Source organism: Glossina fuscipes, unplaced genomic scaffold (assembly GCF_014805625.2).
Source record: "Glossina fuscipes isolate IAEA_lab_2018 unplaced genomic scaffold, Yale_Gfus_2 3, whole genome shotgun sequence".
NCBI classification, from domain to species: domain Eukaryota; kingdom Metazoa; phylum Arthropoda; class Insecta; order Diptera; family Glossinidae; genus Glossina; species Glossina fuscipes.
Genome location: NW_023998417.1, coordinates 3,120,655 through 3,139,714, shown reverse-complemented (window position 1 = coordinate 3,139,714; position 19,060 = coordinate 3,120,655). Strand labels below are relative to the sequence as shown.

The following is a 19,060-nucleotide window of genomic DNA, read 5'->3' as shown; positions in this document are numbered from 1 at the left end:
TGTTTTGTTTTCAGGCACTTGTGAGAGTCATAGGAATGATGAAGCTATGGTTATTATTGTTGGTTTATAGCTCAAATTCATTTATATATATATATATATATATGATGTTACATACGAACTGTGTTTTATATATTTTTCTGGGAAATGCAATATAAAATAATCAAAAAATATTACTTCAAAAATCAAATGTGACTCAAAGAGACATTGTGATCCGATAATAGGTAAAAATCTTATATAAGTGATGTATAAGTTATTGTGCATTCTTCCTCTGTTTGCGAGAAAAAATTTAATTTTCTTTCCTTTTGTACAGGACTTCGTGATTGAAACCCTGGACACATAGACTGAGCATCGACTATTTTTTCCTTTTGGAACGTGCACAGTACCTTTTTGAGAAACAATTTGAGAATCACTTGATTTCATTAAAAACAAATCAAACAAAACCACTCAAACCTAACTTCTAAGGAAATCAAGTGTTGACTACTATGACTCACCTAAGCATTCGCAATTAAAAGAGTGAATCTATTTTATGGGAGATCATGTGCATATTGTTTGATTAAATATAAAATACATCTTATATATCAATAGCTTAACAGATATAAGTAATACTCTTATAGGGAAAAAGTAAAGGATTTCGTATACCAATGTCTTGAGCGATTGAAGTAGAGTAACCGCAAGCCGCTTATATACTACTACTTACATATATATATATATCTTCTTAAGCAATTTGATTCAGAGTGTAAAATAGGATAACACTGGATCTAAAGAGTTTTTGAAAAATCTTAACATCTTGCTTCCTAAAGCATACGCAAGCCGAACTTCTGCTTATTATCATAAGAAAAAAAAATAAATCTGAACATTCTGTGGGAAATCAAAATTCCTTTCTAACAAAAATATAAGTTGGATATTTTTTTGTTTTTGTTTATTATTTGCAAACATACACCCTAATCATTTATTATTATGTACAGTGTTTCAAACATTTAAAGGTATATTTATGAAACAAATATAAATATATATGCATATATATATATATATTACATATATATTTATATATTACACATCCTTGATTTTAAATACAAATTCTTACATCTCATTGATATCCATTTCGACGAGAATAACGCATTGAAACGGCAAAAAAATAGTGGTTGACACAACGGCAAAGACGACGCAAAACGAAAAACTTTGTATGGACGCGATTAGCTTTTCTAGAAGTTTTACAACCAGGATCGCCATCGTAAGTTCTTTTTACATTCCAAAGGAAACTAGAAATTTTACTGCAAATAATTTACGATTTTTTTTATAATTTAATTTAATTTAATTTATGAAGTTTAAAATAAGACAAATTAACCGTACGTTAAGCTTACCTAAAAATGTCATTTTTAACGGCAATGCAACAAAACAATCAACGTACACTATATATAAGGAAAGTCTGTGCATTCAATGCGAAAATTTCGCTTTATATACCTAAAGATAATCTCAACTTGCATTATAGCACTCAAAGGCCTCAAAGGCGACGAGCGTGTGTATGCTGATTTTATCATAAGCTTTGTAACACCTGGAAATAAATGCGACATACGTAATAGTATACTTTTAATTAGTACGATAATGTGAGAAGCTTCAGCTTTAGTGTTACTCAGGGTCTCTCTCTCTCTCTCTATCTATATATCTACCTATCTATCCATCTCTCTCTCTCTCTCTCTCTCTCTCTCTCTTTCTCTCTCTCTCTTTATCTATCTATCTATCTATCTCTCTTTCTCTCTCTCTCTCTCTGGATTCATCCATATAGTGCAACATTAATTGTCAAAAATAGGGGAGACTGGAAGCACATCTCCTGCCCTGATTATTTTGACGCACAAAATTTTGAAAATGGGCCTCCTTTGCCCGACAAAATGCTTGCATACAGTGTTAGATATCTGGACAATAACTGCTTGCCTCAGGTTTCATCTGAGAATCTAATAAAGACATTAATCGCGATTATCTAAGAACTTTAAAGAAAAATAATACATCAGGATTTTTACAGATTTTATTGCTGTGTGAGGGGAATCAGTAATTCGCCGCAACATGCTTATGCTGGTTATTATCAATTAAAGATAAATAAGCTTAAGACAGGAATCGATTAAACTATGCTTTATGTTGAACTTGACTGTTATCGAAGTAATTCAACGAAACACGAATTCCGCCTTAATCTTTTCCAATACCTACTTAAGTAGCAAAACAATTGTATCAATATCTTGTGTTTTTTTTTTGTTTTTGTTTTTTTTTTTTCACTATCATTCTTATTGTGAATAGAGCCAATTTGTTGATACGGGAAAAAATTACATCTGGTTGCAGTGGAACTGTTATTGCATTTCGAATTTAATCAATTTCTTTTCCTATTCCTCTTCTTCTTCTTCTGCTTCTTCTTTCACTACTTTTTACGATGTCTCGTCTGCTTGTTGTTGTTTTTCTCTTTTTTTGTTTTTCATCCTCGCCCCCTCCCGCTCTAAATTTTAAAAATTTAAACGTTATCCATGGTCAACAACGGCTAAAACGAATATCTCTTGCTTTTGCGATTTTCCCTTTCTCTCCCTTTTCCGTTAAAACTTGTGCACAGTAATGAACTCAAGATACTATCAATTTGTAACGGTTAAAAAGGAACATAAGAGAACAAATATAAAAAAAAAAAAAACAACTAAAGATACCGTAACAGCATAGAAATCGGAAGTAAATTAATGTTAAAAAATTTATTTGATTTGTCAAATTACAAAGACGTCCGCCCAAAACCCCGGCCATAAGAAATGACAGAAAATTCTTATTCATGACTAAAAGCTTAAACGCATTGAACTTAAAAGAAAAAAAAAAGAAAAAATTTAGAAAAAATTAGAAAAATATATTATTCTTCACTTATTCTGCACGTTAAGCAAGTATTTTTTACTTCATCTCAAATTCGACGCTTAAGCAACAAGAGCACATCGATCCCTCGTTTTTCGTACCGCAAAACCAAGGCAACAAACTTTCTACTTCCCTATTATTTACTTATTTAAATAGAACGCTACAAATGTCATCAAATGTTATCTAATTATTCAGACGCTTTTTTTTTTTTTAATGTAGGTCTGTCCGCGGAGTGGTTAGTATAGTACTCCGATAGTTAAATAATTCGATACCAAAATTTCTTCAATTTCAAAATAATTGAGCTTTTGAGAGGCAGAGGGAATCTTAAATTACGTGCACATATTTAATTCTACACAGAATAGATGCGAGAAAGGGGAAATACAACCACTTGGACAAAGGAATTTAGAGATTAGGGAACAGGCATCCGTAGACGGAGTAAATTCGCCATTGTACGGGAGAGCAAACATGCCGAGACACTAATCTATAAACATCGGAACGTATCGATAGGGATCTTATAAACGGTTGCACTTGTAGACTGGTGAACTTATGAATACGCGATTTTATAGTTTCGCAAAACTATACAAGAGCGAACTTATAGAAAGTAATCGAGCGGACATACATATATAGAAAACTATGTCGGCAGAGAGAGGGAGAGAAAGAGAGAGGGAGAGAGAGAGAGAGAGAGAGAAAGAGAGAGAATATTTAGGCGGACAAATTGCAAACGGACGACATTGGCGAGCAAGCGGACGACCTTATGAACAAAGCAACTCATTGGCAAGCAATATTACGGACGATCAAGCTTATGCTTGAATGAACTTATAGAACTAAAATTATCAGAAACGATCGAATTTATGGACGGACAATGTCATTGTGGGTTTCTTCTCTCTCTCTCTCTCTCTTTCTCTCTCTTTCTCTCTCTCTCTTTCTCTCTCTCTCTCTCTTTCTTTCTCTCTCTCTCTTTCTTTCTCTCTCTCTTTTTTATATCCGTAATTGTCATTCTAAAATGCGTTCACAAGAAAGACATTCCAGCATAAATCGGTAAATATGTAAAAATGTCTAGCACTCAAATTGCAAAACGTCAAAAACATAATTTAACCATTTAGATAAAACTTGCTACAAGAAAAATATATATGTATATATCTAACTATCGAAATTCTAACCATCTTATCACCATTAACGAAATTCATAAAATCTATGATTGCGATTGAAGTCATTCAAAAGAAGTTTTGTCTCACAACTCGCACTACGATCGGAAGTGTTAACAACTGTCGTTATGCTATTGATAGTTCAAAATTTTTTAACGAAAATCGCCAATGCATAAACGCCAGATTATCATCTGCAAACCTAGTAAGAGTAAGTGTGCTTATAAAAAAAAAAAAAAAAAAAAAAGAAAGAAATTCAGTAATCGCAGAAGTGTTATAACGACGGAATAATCATGTCAGTGCCAAACAAGCAAGAACATTATAGTTGGGCAAAACCGACCAATAAATACCTTACACCACATTGTCTAATCGAATTCTTATTTTTGCATGAAATTATTATCATGGGTCAATTTTCATCATTACTTCTGCAAAACTTGGACTTTTCTGCTTTACAAAGGAGCAACTTTCGTGAAAACCTTTGTTAGGATAGGATTCAAAAAATAGATCGAGATAGTCTAAATTTAGTACAGCTACTTTTTTATGTTCAATTGTTGTCGTATGACCTTCAGTTTTCGTTATATGAGAGGGGGCTCAAAAATTGACCCCAGATCGTCGAAAGTTTTCATATCATTTTAGAATGCGGAAATACTACCACTTAGCCACTTTTGCCGAGAAATTTTTCTCCATATAACGACTTTTCATAATTGGGCTTTTTGTGGGGAGTAGTGGCAGACAAAATAGACCGATCCAAGCCATTTTCATTAGTGTTCATCGTTGGGTCAAAACAGGTCGCTGTTGATCAAAATGTCTCAAAAATTGCAACCTGTAGCTTGAAGACTTTATATGGATAGATATCAGACGGGCAGGCATGCCTAGATCAATTCGGATTATGATTCTAAACCGATGGTATAACAAAAGATGGATCTAACTGAAATCCCTCTGCGTATTACATACGCCCGCACTAACTTCATATACCCTACTAATATACAGGGTATAAATCGCAGAAAACGATCGATCGAGATGCTGCTTTATGTGATTGAGTTTTGAACAGGCCGAGGAAACATTCAGGAATCTATTATAAAAATTTGTGCAAAAAATGTTTCCTACCAATAATTTCAGAAAAATACCAATTTTATCGAAAAAAATCGTACACAGTGATAATCGAACTTTATCTGGATTGACTTTTTCGATTATATAGGACACTGCTGCTGACTGCAAAACTCGTAGAGCGCAAATAACGAACATATATAAGTTTTAGAAAATGTTTTCCCGCAAAAAAATAAAACAAAAAAAAAAAGAAAAGAGGAACTCAGAAAGAACTCATCCATCGTATACAGTGACTGCAATTTATTGCTTTTCTATTTGTTTTTTTTTTTTCGTCTCTTGTTGTTTTTGTTGTTGTTGTTGCAATTTTTCTCTGGACCTTAGGATATGTTGTGTAAAATGCAGCTCATTTGAAATGATGTCCTCTCTCTCGCTCTGTGTGTGTGTGTGTGTGTGTGTGTGTGTAGGAACATCCGTTGATGTTTTCAATTGTAAAAGCAAAGCCACTTATCCAATCGATGCAAAGAAGGAAGGATTGTAGGTAGCGGCGGGGGGGGGAAGGGAGAGAAGCACGTTAAGAATTTACTCTAAGGAATACAAATATTTTACAATAGTTTCGTTTTATTTAACTTTTTCTGTTATACACATTTTTGTTTGTTTAAAAAATTACAATAAAATAAAGTCATTGCTGGTTGCTAATGAAATTGCTTTGGATCCAACAAACTTATATGCATGCGCACATATATAGGAAAAGTAGATTATGGGAGAATACGTTCGTTCGCTTTACAAAATGAAGAGTTGAGGGAATTGAAAATTTTGCTCATATACACACATTGGTATTAAATCTCAACTATTTAAAAAGTTTTTTTTTTTTTTTTTTTTTTTTTTTTTTTGGAATCTTAAGAGAATTCTTTTCAACTCGACCGTTTTCTTGTCTTTTTTTTTTTTTTTTGTTTGTGTTTGTTTTTGCTTTGTTTTTTTTTTCTTTTTGTTTTTGTTTTGGTTTTTTTTTTTTCGTTTCTCTATTCTGTTTACTTGCAAAATGTTAAAGCATCAAGTAGTTTATATGTATGCAAAGATGTATGTAAGATGTCCCTAGATAGTTGAGTTTTTACATTCTTGTTGCATGACCTCAATAACATGACAATAGCCAAGTGGCTAAAGTCACATACGGACACACATTCGCTTATCATTTCATTAGACTTGTTGTAAACTTTATAAAGATTTTAAACAATAAATCGAATTATTTTATTTAAGTTTACGAACAAATATATATATATATATATATGTATAGGTATATATAAGTATATATAGATCAAAAAAGCCATTTCGATATAATGGTAAGCGTTGTGAAAGCCATCAAATAATCCATAGTCTGTAACTGTTATTGTTATTACAATTTCTTTGCATTTTCAAGGAAGTACATCAATATGATGAATGAAAATAAAAAAACCAACAACAACAACAACAAAAATCTAATTTAATTTTTATCATTTTTTTGTTTTTTTTTTTTTTTCTTTTTGATAGCACGTCGTTAAGAAACTTTGCAACTTGACACGTAGATGACGAGATCTATAGTAAAAAAATATATCGTTGTTGACAACTTCAACATTCTTCACAGTAAACACAGCATAAATTCCAAATCAATCAGTCACTAACTTAACTTTCATTCAAAAAGTTGCAAAAAATCATAGTTTGATTAAATATTTATTCAAATTCAAGTGAGTGAAGGGGAACTAAATTTTTAGTGATATAATGAATGTTTTAGATCGCAATCTTCCTTCAAAAACATGTAACAAAATAAGTAAGAAAATTATATTTAGTCGTGATCGAATCTTTTATATCCACCATCGCTACATGCAGAAGATACATTTGCGTGCTAATGGGTGCGGCTGATTTTTGTATATTTCCAAAATAAAAGTTTATTTCTTAAAGGCGTTTGCGCGTTGTAGGCGTGCACTTGGTAAAGTTTAAGTCACTTGCAAACTCCTTTGGAAATTTGTAGGCGATATCTTCATTTTTGAGAATCTTTACCACAGTTACTACACAGTCGAGCAGACGAACAGACAGACATGCATTCCATTATTTGATATTGGCCGAGAATTTTATGTACTTTATGGGGGTTATGAAGGTATTGAAAAAAAATTAAATTTTGATACCACTATAACAGGCGTGGTTAGGCGTGGTTAATTTTTTCTAATTTTCTACAGATCCTAGAGCATCACCCTGGAAATATGCATTCAAATTTTTGGGCGTTTATCTACCGGAAGTAATGCCCAAAAACCCAATTTTTTATTCCTTTTGAAAAACAGAGGTGTCCTCAATTTACGTATGCGTGTGTCCTTCGCATGAGTTCGCCAGGAGAATGTTTACGTTAGACAAACACAAACGGGCAGACGGACATGCTTAAATCGATTTAGAATTTGATACTGTTCAAGAACATGTACGCTTTGTGAATACATCTCTCATCCTTTGGTGATGCGTATAATAAATATCCAGCTCCATCGAGAACAAGCTGTTCAGATATTAAAGCTAAAGTGTTACAAACGCAGCCAATTGATTCGGAAAATTAACGGCGCATATGCATATTGAAGTTTTACAAGACAAGTGGTACCACAATCATATAACAAAATATGAAAACTTTAGTTAATCATTAAATTCGTCTTCCAGCCGAAGCATGTCGGTGCACAAAATTTCGTCAGAATATCATAAAATTGACTCATTCGCTATTATCTCATGTCATCTCACCTTATACCATGTCTTTTGGGATATTGTGGCTCTTCTGAGTTTAATGATAGGTTCAGTAACTCATAAAACATTACATCCATCTGATCTATCGAAGATAAAGCACAGGTTTAGCATGTTAAGCAGCGACGCAAATTTCAATATACTGACGTACGACCCTGTGTCCTTCTCACTCTCCTCACATAGATTCACTTCGAAAATCATAAAAAAACCGTTCGACAGCTTTCGCCTACAGTTATTTTATATTCTTTCACTTTTGCGTGTTACACAAAGCCCATCTGCAAACAGATAGAAGGGTTTCGCTTGCGTCCAATTAGTAGTAGTAGTAGTGTTTGCAAACAACGTAGGGTACATGATCATGATTTTTCTTTTGCAAAAATTCATTTTCATAAACAAAAGAAAAGTTGAACTCTGCTTGATTATGGTGTTTTCGCAATGTCAAGAGCAAATCTTACCGCAACTTGTCACTATCTTAACAACGACTCATCTCAAAAGTTAATATTTCACTTTTAGTCAAGGAAATGATAACAATAGGGAGAAGAATAGAGTGAATTATGTTAATGTTGATTCGCTTAATTTGAATATATTTTTATGGTAATTATACCCTACACCACTTGTTGCACACAGTATATTAAGTTTGTGCGAAAGTATTTAACACATAGAAGGGCATAAGATACATCTATCTTTTATTCCGATTCACAAATTTATTCAGAATCGATGTAAAACTGACCATCCATCTGTCCGTCTGACTCGTTTGCCTGTGTAAATTGGTATTCAGGCTATAGGTCCCAATTTTTAAGATATTTTGAAAAAATTTAGTAAACTGACATAAAAATCAAGAGGAAAAAAAGATTTAATTTTTAATATTTTGTGACAAAAATCGGTCCATCGGGCAAAATAGCGCAGCAATTAGCAGTTTTTTATATGATACTATGGGAATCCTCCAGTATGCGAGATTTCAAGGAAAGTATGCCACGGCATGAAAATAATGTACAATATTGAATGAATAGCGGTACTAGGCGAAATGGTTGAAGGGTATTTAATGGCTGCCTTTGCTTATCTATAATGTTCTCACTTGCTTTCCTTAATAATAATCAACATGAAGATAACCAAATGAATTTTAAAAAATTTTTTGTCTTAAAATATTTCAAACCAGATTGGTTCGTCTTATTGCATCAAACAATTTTTATATCCTTCATTCTAAGTTAGTATAGAAATTGGATATGTTAAACAAGGTTCCGATGTTGTCTTGCTCTAGCGAGAAGTAAAAGATATTCTGTATACAATTTGCATAATTCTAAAATAAAAATATTACTGATCCAATACTTAATGTATATAACAAAGTAAAAAGCACTTACCGCTGTTAGCGATCGTCATTTGTATCTATGGCACTTTGATGCATTTTTCTCAGAGGTTAACTAGGTTTATCTACTCGCAATTAACAATTGATTAAAAAAATCTGACGTCACGACAAAAAAAAAATTTGAAATTAATTTTTTTTTTCAGATAATTTTGAGAATGTAACACAATTTCAAGAAGAAAAGAAACAGGAACGTGGGTGGATATGTCTAAATCGCTTTCGCTACTAAATCTGATCAAAAATATATAATATATTGAAAGATCAATGTGTACGCCCATATTAATAGAACATATCAAAAAGTAGTCAAGCTTTTCTTGTATTGTTTAACCAATGATTTTTATTAACAACAAATTTCTGCGCATACATTTTCAATACAATCCCGTAGCCATCGCTGCTTTTTAGTTAAAGAGATATTTAATTGATATCCCTTTAACAAAAACGGTTTATTTGTTGCTATTTTCTTAAAATAGCCCAATTTCTGGTCCATGGCTTTAGTTTATGTTATACAACCTACCACCAACCTACTAATTGAATCAACCAATTGTTTTTGTTGTGGTTGTTTTGTTCTTATCTCGTATTTGATTGCTTACATACGTCTTCTTGCCAGTTGAAGTGACGATTTTGCATAAATTTAATTTCTCAACGTTGCCATATATACATATAGGTGTATAGTTGTATAATTGTAGACACAAGCCAAGAATTACTTTAGACACAAACCACGCAGAAATGGAATAACATTTTTTAATAAACTGTTGCAAAATAAATTTCATTTATTTGAACTTACGGTATACAATTGTGGGGAACAGTTAATTGATATGCTCCAAAAATCAATCCTCCACCTTATTGTTAATGGTTCGTTGGCGATAAAACCATTCATGACGATTTGGGATTTCCATTCTTCAAAAATTAATTCAAAGTATTTTCTCAAAATATCTTGTCAGACTGAGTAATCACGTAAATCCTTTGGCAATAACTCGAATGAAATTTGAAGATTTAAAAGATACCCTATCCCGGATCTTCTTTTTTTTAATGAATTTTCTAAATTAATATAATATCTTCCTATTTATGTAAACATTATATTAATATTGTTATATTTTCTCCTTTAACGACAATAATCTTTTATTTTTCCCATCTTGTTTCAAAGTTCACTTATTACTTATTTAGATATTTTGTAAATTATACAAAAAAAAAAAATCATTTTCAATCAGTTGGGCCCATAACATTTGCTTGAAATTGTTAAAATAATCAACAAAAACTCTAAATACATAAAAATAAAGCGTTTCTGTTGTTTAAAAGTAACAGAACGTGCAGAATTGAAACGATGTAGAATGAAACATTTCATTTCATAAAGTTCGCTTTCACTCAATGAAATATACGATCTCTGTACGGTTAAAGCAAAAATTGCAATAGTGTATGACTTTTGTAAACGTCAAAGCAAAACAATATTGAAAATAGACAAAAAATAGAATCTAAGAGAAAAACGAGCGATAGGAAATTTTTATGGAAAACAGGAAAAGGAAAATTTCAATGCACGAATTATTTTAAAAACGAAAAATAAAACAAATTCAAATTAAATAATTGAAGGCATTGATATTAGATCGTTTGCGGTAGTGTATAATAAATGAAAAAAAAGGAAAGAAACCGGATTGTCTAGCAAAACGCAAACCAAACAAATTGTGTGACCAATGCGTGCCTGTATGTTGTGTGGCTGTGTGTCAATTGTGTACGGATGTATGTCAACCAATTCAATTCTCAAATAGAATTTGCGAAAATGTAAAACAGCAAAAAAAATTGAAATATTATTATTATTATTATAAGTGTAAAAAAAATAGCTTAAAACAAGGTGCGAAAAAGTTTGCCAAAGGAGATACGCTTGACAACATATTTCAATAATCCAATAAGCAGTTGTATGTGGAAATCCCTATGATAAAGAGCAGCTCCACACCCACTTCGCTGAGATTCCTGCGGCAATTGAAATAGTATGTACGTTCGTTATGTGTGGATATGTGAGGTGTCCGAGTTTTTACATAGATGTGCGTTCGTGTGTCTAAGCAATTTGAAACGAAATAAATGTTTACCAATATGTACATATATATATATATATATATATATATATATTTATATATATATATCAAATTAAGTTGTAATTAATATCATTGCAAAAATAGAAAAAGAAAACTACGGCAAGAAAAAAGCGAAAAAAAAACCATTTAACTGGTCTGCAAAGGAAAAATTCGAAACTTATACACATACACACAGAAAAAAAAAACGATTTTAAAAATAAGAGCAATAACAACGAGAACAACGAAATATTTCAAGTATTAGTTGCCGTAATGGCAACGCAACTCGATCCCAATGTCAAGGATGACCTGAAAACACAATTTGTCACGCGCGAGGGCACCTATCGTTTGCTAACACTGCCGGAATATTCACGTCCAAATCGTGTCGGCTACACTAATAACCAAAGTTCTCCGCAAGTGCGTGTTTCAATTGTTACGTTACCGAATCCAGCCTTAAGCAATAATGTAAACGGGGCCAATGGCAACGGTAGCGGTAGCGGTAACGGCAATAATAGTTCAACAACACAAAGACCTCTAATCAATGGCACTAATGGTAGCGGTGCTGCGGGCGATGGTTACGATATTAATTCAACGTCATCCGCTTATGTTGTACCGGCCTCAATGGATGCTCGTCTTGGTGCTGGCATGTCCATGCACACTATAATGAACGGTTCCGGCAATGGTATCGATCAAAGCGGTTTACCTGCAAGTCAAATATATGGTGGTGATCGAATATGTTTTAATTTTGGGCGAGAATTGTACGTTTACGCCTTCAGAGGTGTCAAAAAGGTAAGTAGCAGGAACACATACGAAAAGCAAAGACATTTTTTAATTTTCATTGCCAAACATTAAAATAATGATGAGATAAGCTAGAGATTATGAATACTTCTCGAGATGTCGTTCGATTCTCTTTTTCTTCTTTTTCCCTGCTGTTTTTCTTTAGTTTTTTTTTTTTCTCTCTTTTATTTTGTTTTGTTTTTCAATGCATCAAGTAAAGGAACATAAAAGCGATTAAAAATAAAAATACATTTCACATAGTCTAAAAATTATTAACCTTCTACAATGTGATCATTTCAGATAATTACTTTATGCCTTAAGTAAAGGAAGATTTAAAAGCCGAGAAGTATATCCCATATAAGGTTTAAAAAAATGTCCATTCTGAAGAAGTGCCTAACTAAGGCTATCTATCAATCACTTTACAATCTTAATATATTAGGGATTTGCACAAGTTTTGGTCACACTTCACTTCGCTATATATTAATCAAAATTGTTTCCATCACTTTCTACAACGTCTTACTGTATTTTTGGTAACATGGCGATATTATGCCGAAAAAATTTATATTGATTTGGTAGCGTTCGGTCTAACGGTCCATTTTCGTACTTCTTTAAGTTTGCGGACTCGCGTGCCAGCTGAGTTATGCTGCTCCTATCCAGACAAATGGTAATTAGGAGGCGCCATGTTTCGTATATCCTGGACAAGTCTTGCAGCGAGTGGCCGAAAAATAGTGCTTTTGAACATTTCTTCTCGCCACTTTTAAACCGTTGGAACCAAAGTCGACAATGGGGATATGATGAAGCAACACTATCCAGCTACACTAGTATTGCCCATTTCTTTATTATTTTTACCTGCAGAAGTCGTTGATCAAAATTTTTGCAAACACCTGATGCACTCGTTGATATTTGCGACTAAATGAATGCTATTTTTAGTCTTGTATCATTAACCTATTCCAGACTACTTATAGGGCGCGATAAACGCCTTACAGATAAATGCATATGCATCGAATCATCTCAAGTTCGTTTTATCCGTTCATTATACAAAAGTTCCCAAAGTGGGAACTATTTCATGCCATTAGAGACCTCCGGATTTTATCGAGATTAGCTGCGCCGTAGACATTCATTACCGGCCTTATTCCAAAATAAGCTCTTAATATTCCTAAATTTTTAATTTTTTTAAAATATACAAACTTGTGCGTGTGCCTGTGTGTGTATCTGTGTCTGTGTTTGTATATATAATATCTTCTGACAATAAATTATAAACATTCTTGAAAAAAAAGACAGTAAAATTCCAACGAAAGCTAAATTGATATTATTTTTAATTGAAAACAGCCCACTGCAACAACAACAACAATAATAGCAATAATAATAATAATAATAAAAACATTAAAAGCATACTACTATAAGTATAAGCGCTAGAACAACATATTTTTATTCCCTATAAGAGGAAAACAACAAACAAATCTCATAGATAAGAAGAAAGACGAAATAAGAAAATAAAAATAAAAAAATTAAAAAAAAAAATCTAAACGCCACTCACATTTCAAAATCAGTTTTGAGATTCGATTTGATATAATATTTTGTTTTGTATATTTATACATATAGAAGTAATAGGCAACAGCTATATATATATATATATATATATGACAAACAATAAAATGCTTTTGTAAGCTAGTTCTGTTGTTGTTGTTTGCCCGGCTTATATAATCAACAGCAATATGTTGCAGCTTTTCTGTTGTCATTACATTTATTTATTTATTTATTTATTTATACATATAATATATATATATATATGTACATTTATTATTATTTGTTTATTGTTGTTGCTATTGTTATTATTGTTGACTGTTGTAACATGAGTCGCCGTATGCACAAATGTGTTGCGTACGTAAAGTAGCAGAAAAAAAAAAAAACTCAAGCGGTAGCCCGAGGGAGGCGTGCATGCATGAATGCTTACACACACATATAAATGCAAAGATTCGAACAGACTTTTTTTTTTTCTTTTTTTCTTTTTTTTTTTTTGCTTAATTGTATATTGGTTTAGCTATTTGAATATTTCAAGCTGACTAGGTCTGCTTGTTTGGTTATCTTGTGACTGGCTACGTCAATTTGCAAAACTTATCTGCGTTCAAGCACATATCTGTTGGCGAGCAAATTTAATGTGTAACCAAAAGTGTTATCGCATTTATTTTTTACTTAAAACTCTTAGATACACTGTTACAAAGTATATACAATATCTTACTTACGTCCTTTCCTACTATCTACCCATTCATGCATTTATTTCTTTTTCGGGCATGTGCCTTAGCTTGTAAAAATTAAATCTATGACACTTCATAGCAAATAGCGAACAGCGAAATGTAAATAACAATCCGCTCTGCTTCATTGTTATTTAATTTGAAAAGAAAACAAAATCTATTTGAGAATGTAAGAAGAGAAATGAAATAAATCTGGGAATATTTAGAAGAAAAAAACGGAAGTTTCACTGATTCGTTTATTTCATTTGTAACAATCTGAAAATCTACTGCCAGCATTTTCCCTGCTAGAGATAATGAAAAATGTTGTAGCCGGGTCAGATACCCTACACCGCTTCACGTCTAACATTCACTTCCTCATCACACACATAGATCACAGATTATGCTCGTTGCTCGTTGCAATGCCTTAGAAGACAAACAAGAACTTTTGTTGCATCAATTTTGATCGGCCCACATAAACAGTGCAAGGATAAATCCGTAACACTCAACTTAATAGCTTTGATACCGCAGTGAAAGCAAAGCTTTCCGAAAAGCAAAAATGGATTTAGCATTTTGCTCTGTACATCTAAATAATATTTCTTGACCATTGGTAGATAAAGCACTGCCTATAAGGAATACAAAATCAGTTAAAGCTCGTCACCTTTAATCCGATATTCACCTGAATTTTTTGCCCTAAAACAAAGACAAAACAAGAGAGAAAGCTTTAGGTCCACTGAGCTTTGATTCACTATTGAAGGTGCAGCGGCTTGATGTGGTAAGGAATAAGCATCACAGGGCTAACCAATATGGTGTAGATTTAAAATCTTGTTAAATTCTACAACCTAATACGAGCAGGCCTGCCGTGGGTCTTAAGCTTTCTGAAATTCACAAAATACTTCCGCAAATTAAGTCCAAAATAGTGTGATTTGTTAACTTGGTTGAAATCTTGAAACGCTAAGTAATAACATATGGAAAGGAAAGGAAATTATTTATAACAAATGAATTGTGCTGTGCAAGGTTGCAATCTCGATCCAAAAGACATGGCGGCGCCACTACATCATAACTATTCATGCCTATTAAAAATAGCTTTATTACTTAATGGAAGACGCCACGTCTACCACACTTTTGTTGGTGAATGTCTTTACCGTTAGAAGAACGAAGGAACAGACGAGACTGCTTAGCGATTAGGTAGATCATAAGCCCTAAGCCATTCTTTGCCTTCCCCACGCTTTCTATGGTCTCCTTCGACCTATGATTTGCACCCGTTTACAACACGTTCGTTTATCGTATTAGAAGTGGAATCCTTTGAAAGTTTAACTTATATAATTTAGTTTAAACTAAAGAGTTTTTTCTTTTTTTATTTAAAGAATTTTAGTATAATAAATTTGAAATTTGTCTCGAAAAGTCAAGTCATTCTGACCCGATAAGAATTTTAGCCATCAAATAACGTTCAATTAAACAACAATTTTTAATTTCCTTTAGAATTTCCCATTGGAAGAAAGACTTTCTTTATTGCAACACTACATAAACAATACACTGTCAAGAATGAAATCCTTTAAGCGTAAAGCCATAAAAAAAAAAAGTCTTTACAGCAATTGTCGAATATGTAGTTGTCTATGGGGGTACATGTGTACATTTTACATTTAATTAAAAAAATGGGGCCAACAGATGGCCCACCGTATAAATAAGACGTAATAAAAAAATCATCAATATGTTTTTTGTTGTTTGTTTTTTTCTTTTTTACCAAAATGAAAAGTTTTTTTAAAATTTGCTAACGTCTGTCAAAAGTTACGACAGTTTATTTTTTGCAAATTCTAGTAAATAATTCATTTTATATGGAGAGAATATATTGCAAAATATATATATAAATGAATGAACTCGTATGCAATAATAATTGCAATAAACGTTGTCGTTATTATTACATAGTATAAGTTGTTTATTGTAAACTGATATGATTAGGAAAGTAAGGGAAGATTGGAAGAATTGCAGTATGTGTAGGTAGTATGTGTAAATTACAAGAGCATATTATGCTTTGCATTTAAAACTTTCCATTTTCTAATCATTTGTTTGTTGTAATCTAAACACTTTTTTAGGGCGCGGAATTAAGTAAACCAATTGATAAAAAATTCTATAAAGGCACCAATCCAAGTTGTCATGATTTTAATTCTACCACCGCATCACCAACGGGTGCACCTTTATTAGTGGGTTTTACCACCGGACAAATACAGTTGGTATCACCACAACCAGGTCCTCGGGAATTACGAAAACTTTACAATGAAGAGGTATATATATATATATATATAATATATATATATTTATAATATATATATATATATATATATAGTATTGTTTGATTTTTATATTTACTTAATCGTGATCGCCATCTTCATTTTCTTCTATGCAGCGACTTATTGATAAAACCAAAGTGACCTGTTTAAAATGGCTGCCGAATTCGCCTAATCTTTTTTTGGCCTCTCATGCCTCGGGACATCTGTATTTGTACAATGAAGATTTACCCTGTACTGCGGCCGCTCCCAATTATCAAACCTATAAAATGGGCGATGGCTATTCGATATTAACGTGTAAATCAAAATCGAGTCGTAATCCTATGTACAAATGGGTATTTAGCACTGAGAATTGTTGTATAAATGAATTTTGTTTTTCACCGTGTGGTTCGCATTTGGCTATTGTATCACAAGATGGATTCCTGCGTGTGTTTCATTATGATACCATGGAATTGTTGGGTATAGCACGTTCCTATTTTGGGGGTTTCTTGTGCGTTTGTTGGTCGCCCGATGGCAAATATATTGTGGTGGGTGGGGAGGATGATTTAGTAACAGTGTGGTCATTTCATGAGCGACGTGTTGTGGCACGTGGTCAAGGTCATCGCTCATGGGTATCGGTAGTCGCTTTCGATCCATATACAACATCGTATACATCATGGGACGGTGGCGATTTCTCTGATGATGAAAACCAAATGACTGACTACGGTAGATTTGCGGTATGTGATTCTGCGACAGGAAATGGCTTCGATATGTACGGAACATGTCCGGGAGTAGCTATTGATAAAAATTCAACACCTGTGCATACAAGACAACGACCGCCCTCAACATCATTTCGTTCGGATGCTAGTTCACTGGCACCCGATAAACTAGCAATTATATATCGTTTGGGATCGGTAAGTCAGGATACTCAGATTTGCCTATGGGACATCACCGAAGATGTACTACGGCATCCAGTACAATTAAGGCAAAGGGTGAATAGTTCCAATTTGAATGATAGTAGCTTTATGAACGGCTGTATTGATAACGATGGTATAAAAGTAATTCGACCGATAGCTATAGGAAACACAAAAGGTAGCTTTCCCGCTTCCCAGCGCAGTAACAGTCCTACCGCCAATAAAGACACCAATCAAGCACTCATAATGACCACTACCAGTAGTGGCGAACAGAACAGTAACAGCAGTTCCAGTAAATTCTCTACAGCGAATTGCACAATATCGTCACAGTCATCGAATGCCAATACACCGCCAGATGAAGGAACAGTTCCAGCGTCCAATAAAATACATAAATCTCATTGCTTAGGAGGTAATTCTATAAAGTTTCCTAATTGTATAAGTACGACCAAATCGGATTCTGTCGACGGTAATTTGATTGGCAATCATGCGAAAAGCAATTCTACGACATTCTCCAGTTCGGGTTACAACAGCAAAGCGTCGAACAGTAGCTCTAGCAAATCTTCTGACACAACGGCAAGTGGTGGCATGTCCGCCTTTAATTCGCTAACGCAAAGGCTAAGTAATTTTAGTTTCCTAAATAATTCTGATAAGAGGAACGCAGCGCTGAATGCCGATGGTAACGTAAATGCCTCTTCCACTCAAACGCGTCATAATCGTAAGACTTTAAGTTTACTTAAGTCATACAATCATCATAACAATAACGCCGAAAGCAGTAACAATCATCAGTCGTTTGCAAATGCCACCCAAAACGAGACAAATACAAATTCGACAACAACTACAGGAGGAGTTACACATGGCTTTGGTGGCTCATTGAAATTGGGTAAAAGTCAACCAAATTACTCTTTAATCGCCGGATTAGCAACAGCGGCCTCACCTTCTTCAAATGCAATATCAACAGCAGCGTTTGTCGCGCCTGCGATAACCACTTATGATCCACTGAAATTGATAGGTACACCTGCATGTCCACGCTTTGACGAGTGTCCCATATTGGAGCCCTTAGTATGTAAAAAAATTGCCCACGAACGTTTAAGTGCTTTAATATTTCGTGAAGATTGTTTCCTGACAGCGTGTCAGGATGGCTTCATTTACACATGGGCTAGACCGGGATATGCAACGGCAAGTATACAATAAGAATGAAGGGATAGAGGAAAAATAAACTAATATATATGTATATATATATATATATTTTTTTTTTTTTTTAAATATGATTAGAATGTCACTCAACATTTATCGCCCAGTCAAGTAGCGCCTCCTGGCGGCACGGTAACATAGTTCGATAAAGTTAATATACGCAATTATCAAGAGAATCTACGAAAACAACTAAATAACCCTGCTACAACGCCTTCAGATAAACAAACACCAACACCAATGCCGCCATCCTATGAGGCAAGTCTCTAAGCAGCATTATTATATACAAACGTAGTCGGTAAAGTAAAATATACTATTCATTTTTTTTTTTTTTTTTTTTTTTTTTGTAAAATTTTCTTTTTTTTTTTTGGGTTTTTCTTTTTTCCATATATTTTATATATATATATATGTGTAGAAAATCTTTCTTACATTCATTTCTGTTAAATAGCTTATATCAACTAGTTATATTA

General features: G+C 33.2%; 1 protein-coding gene across 4 annotated transcripts; it reads left to right on the top strand.

The window, feature by feature from the left end:
* Window positions 1-10,751: 10,751 nt before the first annotated feature.
* Window positions 10,752-18,922, top strand: LOC119634744 (WD repeat-containing protein 20). Of its 4 annotated transcripts, none has more exons than XM_038029090.1 (5): window positions 10,752-11,138; window positions 11,328-12,008; window positions 16,318-16,506; window positions 16,629-18,578; window positions 18,675-18,922. In XM_038029090.1, exons 2-5 carry the CDS (start codon window positions 11,493-11,495, stop codon window positions 18,732-18,734), a joined length of 2,715 nt encoding a protein of 904 aa, XP_037885018.1. In that variant the 5' UTR covers window positions 10,752-11,138; window positions 11,328-11,492; the 3' UTR covers window positions 18,735-18,922. The 4 variants fall into 4 exon arrangements, with proteins under 4 accessions (XP_037885018.1, XP_037885017.1, XP_037885015.1 ...); XM_038029089.1 differs by having other exon boundaries at window positions 10,752-11,142; XM_038029087.1 differs by having other exon boundaries at window positions 10,752-11,192.
* The last annotated feature ends 138 nt before the right edge of the window (window positions 18,923-19,060 follow it).